We start from the raw sequence: 16049 nt of genomic DNA, 5'->3' as shown, positions 1-16049 counted from the left end.
CACACCCTGGCTCAACATAACATAGTCCCCAGAGCCAGGGCGTGACAGTACCCCCCCCCAAAGGCGCGGACTCCGGCCGCGCCAAACAACCACAACAGGGGAGGGACCGGGTGGGCACTCCGCCTCGGCGGCGGATCCGGCTCCGGACATGACCCAGGCACGGGTTGTGCTGGACTGACGACGCACACCCCTGGCTTGATGCGTGGAGGAGGAACGGGCCGGACCGGGCTGACGAAGCGCACCCCTGACTTGGTGCGGGGAGCAGGAATGAGCCGGACCGGGCTGACGACGCGCACCACTGACCTGGTGCGGGGAGCTTGGATGGGCCGGACTGGGCTGGCGACGCGCACCACAGACTTGGTGCGGAGAGCAGGAACGGGCCGGACAGGGCTGACGAAACGCACCATAGACTTGGTGCGGAGAGCAGGCACGGGCCGTGCCGGACTGACGACGCACACCACTGGCTTGGTGCGGGAAGCTTGGATGGGCCGGACTGGGCTGGCGACGCGCACCACAGACTTGGTGCGGAGAGCAGGAACGGGCCGTGCCGGACTGACGACGCACACCACTGGCTTGGTGCGGGAAGCTTGGATGGGCCGGACTGGGCTGGCGACGCGCACCACAGACTTGGTGCGGAGAGCAGGAATGGGCCGAACCATACTGGGGACACACGCCACTGGCCCTATGCAGGGATCAGGAACGGGCCGGACCGGACTGGTAATACACCCCAGTACCTCTCGCCGTGCCTCCACACTTTCCCTCTCCTCTGTGACCAGTGGCCCCCTTAACCTGGCGGCCTCCTCTGCACACCCGCTGGACCGCTCCATCGCGGCCTCCGGCTGCCCCGTCGTCCACGTCGTGAGCCCCCCCCTAAAAATTTTCTGGGGTTCTCTCCTCCCCGTGGAGCAGGCCTCCCTAGTTCTCGCCAGACTCTCACTCCACTGCTTCAAAGTCCAACCTTTCTGCTCTTCGCTTGGCTGGGCCCAGTTGAGACTCCTACTCCACTGATCCCAGGTCCATCCACTCTCCTCTTCACGCTGCTTGGTCCTGTCTTGGTGGTTTCTTCTGTCACGTTCGCTTAAGGAGGAGGACCAATGCGCAGCGTTGAATGCGTACATATTATTTATTAAACAGATCACCCGATCAAAACAACGAACGAAACGTGAAGTCCTTCGATACACACAAACCAAAAGGAACAAGAAACCACAACACAAAGTGAAAAGACCGATAGTTAAATATGGCTCCCAATCAGAGACAACCAGCTGACACTCGTTGCCTCTGATTGGGAGTCACTCAGGCCAACATAGATATACAAAACATAGACTTACACACCCTGGCTCAACATAACATAGTCCCCAGAGCCAGGGCGTGACAATACCAAAGATACACAGGGTTGGATGCTATAGCAACCCTCTATTGGTCCAGCTGCAAAAGGATGTCCAGTTCACCATTAATTTGGGGTATTTGTGATTTCTTAGATTCTTACTGTAATAGGCTAGTTTGGTAAACTGTGCCTGCCTGTCCTGGAGGACCACTGAGAATGATGTGTGGTGTTTGTATAGTCATCCTGGGGGTGGCTCACGGGACAGTGTTATCTCCTGATGACCAACAGAAAGCTGCCCCTCAGACATCACAAAGATAGTCTGGTCTAGGAGAGTCCAGACATTATCTCCACCCAATTTGTTGAACTTTTTTTTTAATGACGTAAACACAGGAAATTGAGCTTTTGCCTATTTTAAGTTAAATTGGTGTCAGAAATTGCTCAGATGCTCTGCCAAATAGCATGATCCATGGACGTATTACAGAGACATTTTGTATACAAGATAATTCATACTGAAATACTTTAGGATACTTAAAAGGCGTCTTGGCCACCGGCTTAGAAGGAGTTGTTTGGGTTAGCTGTTTAATGAAGAGAAATGTTCAACTCTGAAATATCAGAATGTACTCTACCTCCACTGGGATATCCTAATGCAATAAACTGCAATCTGAAACAAGCCATTTATTTTAGAGACTGAGTGTGGGATGTGTATTTATTTAGTGCCCAGTGTTGGACCTACTTCAGCAGAATGTCAGCACTCAGCAGTAGACCGTTAGGCAGGCTTGCTGTTTACACCCTCAGGGTGCTCTCGTTGCTCAGACATAACAGTAACCATGAGTCATGGCAGTGCTAGCCCTGCTATTGCCACTTTCCCACATTGCAGACCCTCGGCTGCTCTTTCATTTCAAACCACCAATGAATGACCTGTCATCCTTTCCTTAGGGCTTGTTTTCAAGCCTTGACAAGTAACCTGCCCTGCAGTGCTATTTTATGTGTGGAGATCAAGACTCATTCAACCATAGTATGACATAACACAAGGGCTTTACTCAGAGGCCCGTACAGATGTTGGAAAAGTGTTTTCAGGTCACAGGCATGTTCTAATGGGTCAGCCCCAGACCTGATTTTCTATTGACCCAACATAACATCAGGCCCTACCCTGCATCACATACCATAGATTCATACTATGAAGAACAAAACACATCTTTCATAGAAACTCCCTGGACCATGAAGCAGGTGTTTCTATCTCCTTCAGGGGCAGCAGAGTTTGACAATGATCCAACATTCATAAGATGAAAATCCCAAGTGTTTCCCAGCTACAGTAATCATCAATTGTAAATAATCATGAGCCCACCACTGTTGGCTCATTGACGTGTACCCAAAGGGTGTGGCAGAATTCCGACTGATCTGCTCCGGGTACATTTACTAGAGCTGTGGGGGCTCAGAGGGTGTCAAGTGTTACCACCGGATACAGTGGACCCCAGTCCAGTGTGATATCCCACCTCCTCTACACTTGGCTCTGGAACGGTCTGAGGCTCTGAGCTGTGGCCCAGTCATGCGAGAGGTGTAATGACCGTTGTCTTTGGAAAGATCAAGAGGGAGTGTCGTTTTGTATGCAGAACTGGTCCTTAGCCTTTCCATAGATTTGGGAGGGGGTTTTAGAGGAGGTCTAGTCTCTTGTGTCAGACTTAGGGTTGTAAAGCTAATGGTACTTTACCAAAGTTACTGGAAAATCTTCAGTAATTTGGGTAGTTAACAGAAAATCTATGGCAATCTATCATAACTTTGGTAGTTTACACTAATATATAAGGTAGTATACATTTTTTAAACATGTGTCCATATTGTTCATGAGTTTCTAGTAGATAGACCATATGGTTCAAGAGTAAATAGCATAATTCATGAAAAAAGCATCTAATCAACAATGACAATTTTTTCAATTAACTCTGCATCTCTTCCAACTATTGCATTTTTTCACAACTGTCACCAGTTTGATGTCAAAACATTTACAACAAATACATACTGACATAGTAAAATAAATAAAAGTGTGTAGAAAAAATATATAATGAGTATTTCATGCTAAACCCCTCATATTAAACACCAATGGTATTCACTAAGTTGATATTCACTAATGTTTTACAGCTTTGTCAATTAATTTTTTTTAATCATCGTATTTAGTTATTTCATATATTTTACATGTGATGAAGCCACACAGAGAGCCAGAGATAATTACAGACACCTGTTATAATCTGAAGTACCCAAAAGAGCCACTAGATGTTTTGTGATAGATAACATGAAATCCTTGAAAGATATCAAAATGTGGGTAGTTTACTGGTCAACTTTGAAGGTTTCCAGTAATATAACCTCCCTTCGCAACCCTAGTCACTGTTACATAAAAGTATACAAATCGAGCAGTCAGAGTGCAGATTGGGTTACTGGGTGCAGAGATTGGTGAAAGGTTTTTCTCCTGACCACCATAGACTAACAGATGGAGTTCTAATTAAGAGCTGGACAGGAAGTAGTCTAGTTAGCCAGATGAGGTCTGAGGGGATCGGTCTGGTCACATCCTGATACGCCCAGACTCTCCCTCCACCTCCACACCACAGCTGGGATACATTGACTTCTGTGGAGTGATCAGTGGAATGATCACAGTGGTATTTTTCTAATCAAAACAAACTCTTCAAGCACTGTGAGAAACTGAACAGAGATGCAAGTAGGCAACATATTTTCCCATTGAGGAAACAGACGTAGCCTATTGTTGATAAAAATCAACCCATCATTAAATGTTGCATATTTATTGAAATGCCTACTCTTTGTTGAAATATAATTGAAGCAAGAGGGTGGTGTCTAGTAACATTTGCCAGTCATTATATCCCTGCAATTATATTGAAATCAGTCTATGTAACTTGGTAAGGCATTGTAACCACATTGTACCAGAGACCATAGAACAATGTTTTCTCCTACAGAGGCTCTCAATTGAGATGAGAAACACGCACATGTACATTTACCTCCCACAGCCGACGCATGGCCTTCACAAAGCTAAATTAAGCAGGGCCTAAAAGTGGGTGATGGGCCACCACGGAGGAGGTCAGAGAGAATGTGAAACCATAAACCAGGCCTCTTCTCTAGCAGAGACCCCCAGTCTGTTTATGGATAATTGGTTTCTGCCTATATGATGCTTATGCTGCTCAAATGTCTCACATGATATTGTAGCCACCCTGACATCCACAGCAACTTTGCCCTCGTGTTGTAAACATCTGTCTCTGCTGAATGGTTATTGGATTGTTCTGTATGAAGGAAGAAGAAAAAAGGTGAGGTATGAAATCTTATTGGAAAAATACTGAAGGATGCCAGGATCAAAGGATAGCAGACAATGGCGACTGTGTGTTTTATGACCTTATAGGCGTCACTAAAGCGTTTGTGAAGGGATGCAGTGCTGCTTTTAGATTTTCAAATCAGCGATATATGATACCGTAGTCATCAGAAAGTATTCACACCCCTTGACATATTCCACATTTTGTTGTGTTACAGCTTGAATTTAAAATGGATTAAATTGAGATTTTTTTTGTCACTGGCAATACCCCATAATGTCAAAGTGGAATTATGTTTTTACACATTTTTACCAAAAAAAAGAAAAAAAAGAACTGAAATGTCTTGAGTCAATAAGTGTTCAAACCCTTTGTTATGGCAAGCCTAAATAAGTTCAGGAGTAAAAATGTGCTTGACAAGTCACATAATAAATTGCATGGATTCCCTCTGTGTGCAATAATAGTGTTTAACATGATTTTTGAATTACTACCTCATCTCTGTATCCCACACATACAATTATCTGTAAGGTCCCTCAGCCGAGTAGTGAATTCCAAACACAGATTCAACCACAAAGACCAGGGAGGTTTCCCAATGCCTCTCAAAAGAGGGCACCTATTAGTAGATGGGTAAACAAATAAAAAACAGACATTGAATATCCCTTTGAGCATTGTGAAATTATTAATTACACTTTGGATGATGTATCAATACATCCAGTCACTACAAAGATACAGGCGTCCTTCCTAACTCAGTTGCCAGAGAGGAAGGAAACCGCTCAGGGATTTCACCATGAGACCAATGGTGACTTTAAAACAGTTACAGGGTTTAATGGCTGTGATAGGAGAAAACAACGTTGTAGTTACTTTACAAAACTAACCTAATTGACATAGTGAAAATAAGGAAGCCTGTACAGAATTTCAATATTCCAAAACATGCATCCTGTTTGCAACAAGGCACTGAAGTAATACTGAAAAAAATGTCCAATACAACACATTACTGTGGACCACTCTCCATATTTTCAAGCATAGTGGTGACTGCATCATGTTATGGGTAAGCTTGTAATCATTAAGGACTGGGGAGTTTTCAGGATAAAAAAGAAACGGAATAGAGCTAAGCACAGGCAGAATCCTAGAGGAAAACCTGGTTCAGTCTGCTTTCCACCAGACACTGGGAGATTCATTCACCTTTCAGCATGACAATAACCTAAAACACAATGCCAAATTGACACTGGAGTTGTTTACCAAGAAGACAGTGAATGTTCCTGAGTGGCTGAGTTACAGTTTTGACTGAAATCTACATGGAAATCTATGGCAAGACCTGAAAATGGTTGTCTAGCAATGATCTACAACCAATTTGACAGAGCTTGAAGAATTTTGAAAATAATAATGGGCAAATATTTCACAATCCAGGTGTGGAAAGCTCTTACAGACTTACCCAGAAAGACTCGCAGTTGTAATCGCTGCCAAAGGTGTGTCTACAAAGTATTGACTCAGGGGTGTGAATACTTATGTAAATGAGATATATCTGTATTTCAAAAACATTGCAAGAATTTACGAAAACATGTTTTCACTTTGTCATTATGGTGTATTGTGTGTAAATGGGTGAGAGATAAAAATCTATTTAATCCATTTTGAATTCAGTCTGTAACACAACAAAATGTGGAATAAGTCAAGGGCTATGAATACTTTCTGAAGGTACTGTATGTGGGGAAAAAACTCCTGCCTGTATCTAATCATTATCTCTAGCTTTTCTTGGTCATTTTCTTTGTTGTTGTTGAATATTTTAACTTTTGTTTGTGCTAACCTCAGGCCTGTCTCTTATGTTAATAGAACACTGAGTCTCTGGACAGGTCCATCCAGAACACTCTCTCAGCCCTCTTTCCCCCCTTCGAGGCCACAGCCCCCACCGTCCTGAGCCAGCTCTTCCAGGTAATAGAGGAACGTTACCTTGGAGACGCCCTCCAGTGTCTGCTGGACTTCCTCATCCCAGCCAAACACATCCTTGAGAGTGTTCAGCAGGCTGCCTGTGTGAGTCAACAGCATCAGAGCTATACTCATCAACACAGATGCACAGCTAAACAAAAAAAGACATAACAGTTCACCATACACACCTACAGGCTCAAATAAAGACCACCTATACAAAACAAAGTTAGCTCAATTACAAAGCTTGCAACTGCCTTCAACTCCTCTCTGTCTTGTACTGCTAAGTGTAAAGACAAATTAAATGGTAAAGAAATGTCTGTCCTTTTCTCCCGTCAGGCCCAGTACTCTGATGTGGTGTTCCGCTGTGAGGGCTGGCCTCTGTGTCTGCATGAGAAGGTGGTGATCCAGCTGGCCCCGATCAACCCCCTATTGCTGTGCCCAGGGGATTTCTACTTGCAGGTGGCTCCCTTCTCTGAGCAGGCCGCCCGCATCGTGGTCTGGAGCCTGCTGGAGGAGGGACAGGGTCAGGAGGTGGAGGTGGAGGAGACACCCATCCCTGAGACCTCCTACCCCTGCATCTTCACTGAGGACTGGCTAGGGGAGCTCAACCAAGGACGCCATGGTACTCCACTTAGCCACTGTATCCTCTCCACAGACCAGGGCATGGTGAAGGTGCCATGGGCGCAGGTGACTCTTCCTGAGTTTGTGGATAAACCCAGAACTATGGCCTCATCATCTCTTCCCCTGGCTGCTGTTCAACAGGAGGTAGTGGCAGGGCCCGGGCCCTCATTGGTGCTGCCTCACCCTGCCCCTGCGTACTCTGTGGAGACTAGGATCTCTCCTGCTAAACATGGCATTGCGGTGTCGCTGCGTCTGGTGGACAGTAACTGCTCCAGGCTGGTTAAGGTGGATCAGGATGGGCCTGTGGCTAAGCCCATAGGCTGGGTGTCTCCCAACACATGGGACAGCCGCAGCAACAACACCTCTGAGGTTGAGGGGGAATACGTAGACTTGGTGGATTTCACTAAAGAGAAAGAAGCATTGCTCCTTAGTGGGGCTCACAGTCACAAAAACCCCAGAGCGCTCATGTTTAGGCCTGTTCCACTTAACAGGCCTGGTGTTCCTCTGGCTCCAGCCCTGCCCCCGTCCTTGGCCCCAGCCCTGGCCCCCAACTGGCCCGTCAGGGAACCCTCACACTGCGGCCGGACCATCCAGTCCTCCGAAGAGTCCCCCTGCACCCCTTGCATGAGGAGGAGAATGGGCCAGGTGTCCAAAGCACAGGAGCTCAGGTGCCGGTACAGGGAGTCTTACCATTCAGCACTGCAGAATCCTGTTACCTTTGAGAGAGACTATAGACTGAATACACTGGCAGTTCTGGAGGAGGCTAGTCCATGTGAGGGGAGGCTGGAACCAGAGGGTAAAGAACTATGTCCTGGTGTCTCCCAGCAGTGCTGCCATCCAGACCCAGGACATCATGACCAGACTCCCCCTGTTAAAACGGTTACTTGTAGGGAGTATGGAGAAAGCAACACTATATCCAGTGGAATTCTACAAGGCCTGAGTGACACTATAGAGAACGATGGGAGATGTCCCTCTTCTCTGTCGACCACTGTTGTGGACACATCAGAGAATTGTGAAGTAGTGATACAAGGAAGAAAACTTAGGAGGGATATTGTCTCATCTACAGAGATGATTCCTAGCTTACATGTAGTGAAATGTAAAAACGCCACAGCTTTTGGACTGGTTTCCCCAAAGATGAACAGGCAGAGACTGCCCAAAGGTAAGAGATCTACAGCATGAAATATGTTTGTTATTCTGTAATATTTCAAATCAAATCAAATTGTATTTGTCACATGTGCCGAATACAACAAGTGTAGACCTTACAGTGAAATGCTTACTTACAAGCCCTTAACCAACAATGCAGTTTTAAGAAAAATAAGCATTAAGTAAAACATAGATGAGTAAAAAAATAAAATTAAAAATAATTAAAGAGCAGCAGTAAAAGTAGCGAGGCTATATACAGGGGGTACAGGTACAGAGTCAATGTGCGGGGGCACAGGTTAGTCGAGGTAATTGAGGTAATATGTACAGTACCGGTCAAAAGTTTCCAGGGTTTTTCTTTATTTTTACTATTTTCTACATTGTAGAATAACCGTGAAGACATCAAAACTATGAAATAACACATATGGAATCTTGTAGTAACCAAAAAAGTGTTAAACAAATCAAAATATATTATAGATTTTAGATTCTTCAAAGTAGCCACCCTTTGCCTTGATGACAGCTTTGCACACTCTTGGCATTCTCTCAACCAGCTTCACCTGGAATGCTTTTCCAACAGCCTTGAAGGAGTTCCCACATATGCTGAGCACTTGTTGGTTGCTTATCCTTCACTCTGCGGTCCAACTCATCCCAAACCATCTCAATTGGGTTGAGGTTGGGGGATTGTGGAGGCCAGGTCATCTGATGCAGCACTCCATCACTCTCCTTCTTGATCAAATAGCCCTTACACAGCCTGGAGGTGTGTTTTGGGTCATTGTCCTGTTGAAAAACAAATGACAGTCCCACTAAGCGCAAACCAGATGGGATGGCGTATCACTGCAGAATGCTGTGGTAGCCATGCTGGTTAAGTGTGCCTTGAATTCTAAATAAATCACAGACAATGTCACCAGCAAAGCATCCCCACACCATCACACCTCCTCCTCCATGCTGCACGGTGGGAACCACACATGCGGAGATCATCCGTTCACCTACTCTGCGTCTCACAAAGACACACCGGATGGAACCTAAAATCTCAAATTTGGACTCATCAGACCAAAGGAAAGATTTATGTCCATTGCTCGTGTTTCTTGGCCCAAGCAAGTCTCTTCTTATTATTTGTGTCCTTTAGTAGAGGTTTCTTTGCAGCAATTCGACCATGAAGGCCTGATTCACGCAGTCTCCTCTGAACAGTTGATGTTGAGATGTATCTGTTACTTGAACTCTGTAAAGCATTTATTTGGGCTGCAATTTCTGAGGCTGGTAACTCTAATGATCTTATCCTCTGGAGCAGAGGTAACTCTGGGTCTTCCTTTCCTGTGGCGGTCCTCATGAGAGCCAGTTTCATCATAGCGCTTGATGGTTTTTGCAACTGCACTTGAAGAAACTTTCAAAGTTCTTGAAATGTTCTGGATTGACTGACCTTCATGTCTTAAAGTAATGATGCACTGTCGTTTCTCTTTGCTTATTTGAGCTGCTCTTGCCATAATATGGACTTGGTCTTTTACCAAATAGGGCTATCTTCTGTATACCACTCCTACCTTGTCACAACACAACTGATTGGCTAAAACGCATTAAGAAGGAAATAAATTCCACAAATTAACTTTTAAGAAGGCACACCTGTTCATTGAAATGCATTCCAGGTGACTACCTCATAAAGCTGGTTGAGAGAATGCCAAGAGTGTGCAAAGCTGTCATCAAGGCAAAGGGTGGCTATTTTAAGAATCTCAAATAAAAATATATTTTGATTTGTTTAACACTTTTTTGGTTATTACATGATTCCATATGTGTTATTTCATAGTTTTGATGTCTTCACTATTATTATACAATGTAAAAAATAGTACAAATAAAGAAAAAGCCTTAAATGAGTAGGTGTGTCCAAACTTTTGACTGGTAGTGTACATGTAGGTAGAGTTAAAGTGACTATGCATAGATAATAAACAGAGTAGCAGCAGCGTAAAAGAGAGGGGGGGGGGGGGGGGGGGGGAATGCAAATTGTCCGGGTAGCCATTTGATTAGCTGTTCGGGAGTCTTATGGCTTCTGGGTAGAAGCTGTTAAGAAGCCTTTTGGACCTAGACATGGCGCTCCGGTAACGCTTGCTGTGCGGTAGCAGAGAGAACAGTCTATGACTAGGGTGGCTGGAGTCTTTGACAATTTTTTGGGCTTTCCTCTGACATCGAGGTCCTGGATGGCAGGAAGCTTGGCCCCAGTGATGTACTGGGCCGTACGCAATACCCTCTGTTGCCATACCAGGCAGTGATGCAACCAGTCAGGATGCTCTCGATAGTGCAGCTGTAGAACTTTTTGAGGATCTGATGACCTATGCCAAATCTTTTCAGTCTCCTGAGGGGGAATAGGCTTTGTCGTGCCCTCTTCACAACTGTCTTGTTGTGTTTGGACCATGATAGTTTATTGGTGATGTGGACACCAAGGAACTTGAAGATCTCAACCTGCTCCTCTACAGCCCCGTCGATGAGAATGGGGGTGTGCTCGGTCCTCTTCTTTTTCCTGTAGTCCAAAATCATCTCCTTTGTCTTGATCACATTGAGGGAGAGGTTGTTATCCTGGCACCACAGGTCTCTGACCTCCTCCCTATAGGCTGGCTCATCGTTATCGGTGATCAGGCCTACCACTGTTGTGTCGTCGGGCAAACTTAATGATGGTGTTGGAGTCGTGCCTGGCCATACAGTCATGGGTGAAGAGGGAGTACAGGAGGGGACTGAGCACGCACCGCTGAGGGGCGTGTTGAGGATCAGCGTGGCAGATGTGTTGTTACCTACCCTTACCACCTGGGGGCGGCCCGTCAGGAAGTCCAGGATCCAGTTGCAGAAGGAGGTGTTTAGTCCCAGCGTCCTTTTTTAAACACAATTATTTATTACATCCCTCTGTATCATCCTTCCTCCCTAAAGATGTCTCCCAGGCTGGCCAACCCTCCATGCCTGTTAGAAACGGACACCAGACCCCTCCACCGGCCCCACCCCCTGAGACAACTCAACAGCCCCCGGGTCACTATGCTGTGTCCAGGTCTAATATCCAGGCACCAGAGTCAGCAGAACCCAGCACTCACCCCCTCCAGATGGGAATAGCATGTCTTACTGGTATGGAAACCCCCCTTACATGTTTTGCCTTAGAGACAGAGGTGGATGACATCTCTGTCCAGGGAAATATCCTCACGTTCCCCTCTCCTATACTCAGGTGGCAGAGACAGGACGGGTCGGTTGGTGGTTGAGGTTTACGGTGACCAGGAAGGCTGGAGATCTCCTTCAGTGTCTAGTCTGGAACTCTGCAAACTCCTGCTCTACCTCCACTCTGTAATCAGGTAAATATGAGACCCCCTGGTCTCTCTCTGTAGCCTGAACCACTGCATTGTATTATTAATTCATTGTTTTCATCTTCATAATTTCTAGGAGAGAACTAAGAGAACTTGGAATGACACTAGTTATTGATGCTCGGCAGAATCCACCTCCATCACAGTTCAATAAGGCCTTGTTGATGCTTCAGGTAAGAAAGACTTGTCATCTTCCTCGTCATATTGGTATCAGCACTACACAAAATCACCACAAGAGGATAGCAACTAGCTAAAAATGACACTGAACTCAACTAAACTTATTTATTATTTTCTTCACTCCCCTGATTTGTGCTCAGCTTTACCTGCAGGTATAGGCTAATGCATTTACTCATACCTATTTATTGCTGTGAGGTCTCATATTTTGATTATGTTACAGGAGCAGATTCCCCATGCAGTACACAGTGTCCTTATTCTGGTGGAGAAAGAGAGCTGCCATCGTCCAGAGAAATGTCCTGGACAACGGGTCAGATCTGAACCAAGGGTTTCCTCTAATGATTTCCATCAGGCTTATCATTTCATAAACAGTTACTGCATTTATTCTGGGAGAATTGCTGTCTGATGTAACTGACTGTGCCATTCGCTGTCTATAAATAGATTGATGTAGTGACATCACTGAAGGCGTTGCACAAGATGGTGGAGGGGAGCCAGTTGACCTACGGCCTAGAGGGCACCCTGCCCTACAGCCACCAGGACTGGCTGCAGCTCCATCAGGTAGGTCCCTAGAGGGCACCCTGCCCTAAAGTCACCAGGACTGGTTGCAGCTCCATCAGGTAGACCCCTAGAGGGCACCCTGCCTTACAGCCACTAGGACTGACTGCAGCTCCATCAGGTAGGTCCCTAGAGGGCACCCTGCCTTACAGCCACTAGGACTGACTGCAGCTCCATCAGGTAGACCCCTAGAGGGCACCCTGCCTTACAGCCACTAGGACTGACTGCAGCTCCATCAGGTAGACCCCTAGAGGGCACCCTGCCCTACAGCCACTAGGACTGACTGCAGCTCCATCAGGTAGACCCCTAGAGGGCACCCTGCCTTACAGCCACTAGGACTGACTGCAGCTCCATCAGGTAGACCCCTAGAGGGCACCCTGCCTTACAGCCACTAGGACTGACTGCAGCTCCATCAGGTAGACCCCTAGAGGGCACCCTGCCTTACAGCCACTAGGACTGACTGCAGCTCCATCAGGTAGACTCCTAGAGGGCACCCTGCCTTACAGCCACTAGGACTGACTGCAGCTCCATCAGGTAGACCCCTAGAGGGCACCCTGCCTTACAGCCACTAGGACTGACTGCAGCTCCATCAGGTAGACCCATAGAGGGCACCCTGCCTTACAGCCACTAGGACTGACTGGGACAGTTAGAGCAATAGACAGACACTAGAGAACTGTTGTTTGTTGTTGTGCTTTGATGTCTGATGAACAGTACATTTGTCTTTCAGAAACTTCATCCCTTCATGTCAGATCTCCAGGAGGCTTCAGGTTTGCTACTGAGGGCCATCCGGAAACTAGAGGGAGGTCGTAAGATTGACAAAGTGCAGGTAATGAATTTAACCTTGACCGTGACGACACTGTATTACTGAAAACATGTTGGATTGGACTGAGGTTCTTATTATCCTGAAACCCTTCTCTCCATGTGTGGCAGGATGTACAGAGGTGTATTCTAGAACAGAGAACACTGATGAAGGATGTTCTGGAGGACAACCGGTTGGTCGCTCTGCAAAGGGAGGGCGGAGCCATGCTGGCAAGGCTGAGGAGGGAGAGTGACCTCAGATACTCTCACTATGAGGATTACAGGTATACTGACTGTCACTGTTTAGTATGGCTGGGCCAATTGAGAGGCTCCTTCACAAAATGATTATCAATGTATTATTCCCTTGACCTCTGACCTCTCTGTGCAGTGATGCTGTAGACTCTGTGACCTGTATGTACAACCATGTAGAGGAGCAGGCCCATGTGCTGGTGCAAAGATCCAACATGTCCCTGGAGCACCTTGAATACCTGCTCCAACTCAGAGAAATGGAGGGCCACTTCTCTAAGGTACATTCAGAGGCTCCTCATATGCATACTGTATACCCATTATGTAAGGTTCATCCAGGGGCTGTTCTTGTAAGAACGATGGCATGATAATAACTAATTGACTATATGACTAAGCCATGTTTTGGAGTATAAAATAATGATGCTCCTCCTCCTCATGTAGATCAGGGAATGGTTTGATGCCGAAGGGGAACGGCTGTTGCTGGAGGCAGAATCGGTGGAGGACTCCAGAGAAAGAGTTGCGCATACTCTCCAAAGTTTCAGTGTATTCCTCTCTGAAGCCAATGTAAGTCTGACTTTCTCCATTCACTCTCTCTCCACCACACCAGGCAAAGTGGTGACACTGTTTCCTACTTGTTTCATTGGAATCCACTTATTTAATTTGTCTGTTACTATCTTTTAGGAGCAGAAGCACCAGGTTATGGCCCTGTTGACAGAGGCAGAGAAGATCCAGGGCCCATCTCCATACCCTGAGACTGAGGTGTTCAGGACCATGGTGTGCACTTTCAAGTCTGGTCTGGCTGACTTCCTCTCACGGGCGGATAGGTGCCGCAGTGAGCTGGAGACTATGGTCTCTGTGTGCAACTTCTGTGAACAGGTTGGTGGGATGAGTTGTTCCACAATTGCTGTTTATGTCTTTTTATACAGCATATCATATTGATGTTGACATGTTGTAGGGATATAGGAAAAAGTAATGAAACTTTAATGACTATCACCTCTCAGTGCCTCTTTCAGGGTTTTTGAATAGGTATTCTGCCTCTTTCTTCTAGGCTACTGAGCTGGCCAAAGACTGCAGACAATACCTGGACCAGGAGCAGGTTGGCAGACACCTAGAGACGGATGATGTCTCTACACTCCAGATGTACCAGGAGAGCTTTGTCCAGTTCTCCCCAGAGCGCTTCCAGGAGGTGAAGGCCCAGGCGTGTGCTCTGAGGGGCTCCAGGGGCATGCGGGTGTGGAACGTAGCCTGGCTCAAGTGTCAGGAGGTCAGACAGCAACTGGAGGAGAGACTGCAGGATGTGGAGAGGGCCTTGAGGAACACAGGCCCCTGGCAAGAACAACATAGACCTGGTGAGGATCAGGCCACGGCTCAGACAGTGACTCATCATGATAGAGCTCTGTTACTGCCCAGACCTGGTCCACCACACTGGTACAATCCCCCAACAGGCTCTATGGTGGGAAGGTATCATGGGACCTTGGAGAGCAGGAACAACTCTGTGACCTGCTGTAATATCAACTTCAAGTATGAGAATAACAGACCTTGTAAAGGGTCAAAGGCCACCACCGTGCAGGCCTCTCCCAACATCAAATCCATTAGGAGAGCGGAGAGGGAGCCCAGCAGGAGAGAGGCCTGTCGAGGGAGGAGCGGAGAGCCCGCCACCCTTGCAGACTCACAGACGGTGGGCTGTGAGTGGTTCCCGTGGCAACGTGGGGACCTGGGCCGGTCCATGAGCGAGGACTCGTGTGCGACCGCCATGTCCAGTCAGTCTGAGGCTCGGGTCCAGACACCATCCTGCTCCCACGGGCAACCCTCCTGCCGGATCCTGCAGGCCGCTCAAAAGTTCCAGATCTCACGGCATGGCAGCTTCTGCTCAGCGGAGTCCTGTAGTGGCCGAGAGGGGAATACTAGCTCATCAGTGAGGAGGTGTAAGGGAACAACATCTCTAGGAAGTCCAGAGGAGAACGCTGGCAGTGTAATGTAAGTTACTAATCGAGCAAGACCTTTACCTTAGAACGACTCAATGTATTTTTATCCTTCTGTGCTTCATCTATTTTTTTCCTGTCTCTAAGCTTGCACTGAAGTGACACAGGTACATTACATCCTTCTTTGGACTGAACATGAGAGCTTGTGTTTGGCTGTGTTGTTGGTGTAACTTTATATCTCTGTAGGAAGCTGCAGAGGATCATGGAGGAGCTGCTGTTAACAGAGAGGGAGTATGTGCGCTCCCTGGGCTACATCCTGACGCACTACCTCCCACTGCTGGAGAGGACTGACGTGCCTCAGGACCTGCGGGGCAAACGTGGAGTGATATTTGGAAACCTGGAGAAACTGTATGACTTCCACAGCCATTTCTTCCTCAGGGAGCTGGAGGCCTGTCAGACAGAACCCTTAGGAGTGGCTCGCTGCTTCCTAAGACACGTGAGTTACAGTTTGCCTGCTCATGTCTCTTAATTCAAAATGTAAGCTTGAGTTCTATAACTCTGTTGATTTGTTGAATTTGCTACTGAATTTGATACCTTGAATATTCCTGTTGTGCTGTAAACTCTCCCCTCTATATGCAGAGAGACAGTTTAGGCCTTTATGCTCTCTACAGCAAGAACAAGCCTCAGTCAGACGCCTTAATCCTTCACCATCGCCATGACATCTTCAAGG

At 46.8% G+C, this 16049-nt stretch overlaps 1 protein-coding gene across 1 annotated transcript in view; it reads left to right on the top strand.

Moving 5' to 3' along the window:
* Positions 1-16049, top strand: part of LOC311149895 (pleckstrin homology domain-containing family G member 4B-like) — a gene marked incomplete at both ends in the record, with an annotated part of 111410 nt that overhangs the window by 93204 nt on the left and 2157 nt on the right. Inside the window, 15 exons of the mRNA XM_084187129.1 lie at positions 6448-6645; positions 6877-7957; positions 11206-11394; positions 11492-11615; positions 11704-11797; positions 12022-12108; positions 12240-12356; positions 13081-13179; positions 13284-13435; positions 13540-13678; positions 13839-13961; positions 14079-14273; positions 14446-15374; positions 15566-15815; positions 15959-16048. Coding sequence (XP_084043255.1) covers positions 6448-6645; positions 6877-7957; positions 11206-11394; positions 11492-11615; positions 11704-11797; positions 12022-12108; positions 12240-12356; positions 13081-13179; positions 13284-13435; positions 13540-13678; positions 13839-13961; positions 14079-14273; positions 14446-15374; positions 15566-15815; positions 15959-16048 — 3867 coding nt within the window. The remainder of the gene's footprint in view (positions 1-6447; positions 6646-6876; positions 7958-11205; positions 11395-11491; positions 11616-11703; positions 11798-12021; positions 12109-12239; positions 12357-13080; positions 13180-13283; positions 13436-13539; positions 13679-13838; positions 13962-14078; positions 14274-14445; positions 15375-15565; positions 15816-15958; position 16049) is intronic.

Source organism: Coregonus lavaretus (assembly GCF_964263955.1).
Source record: "Coregonus lavaretus genome assembly, chromosome: 22".
Taxonomy (NCBI): domain Eukaryota; kingdom Metazoa; phylum Chordata; class Actinopteri; order Salmoniformes; family Salmonidae; genus Coregonus; species Coregonus lavaretus.
This window is presented reverse-complemented; position numbering and strand designations above follow the sequence as displayed.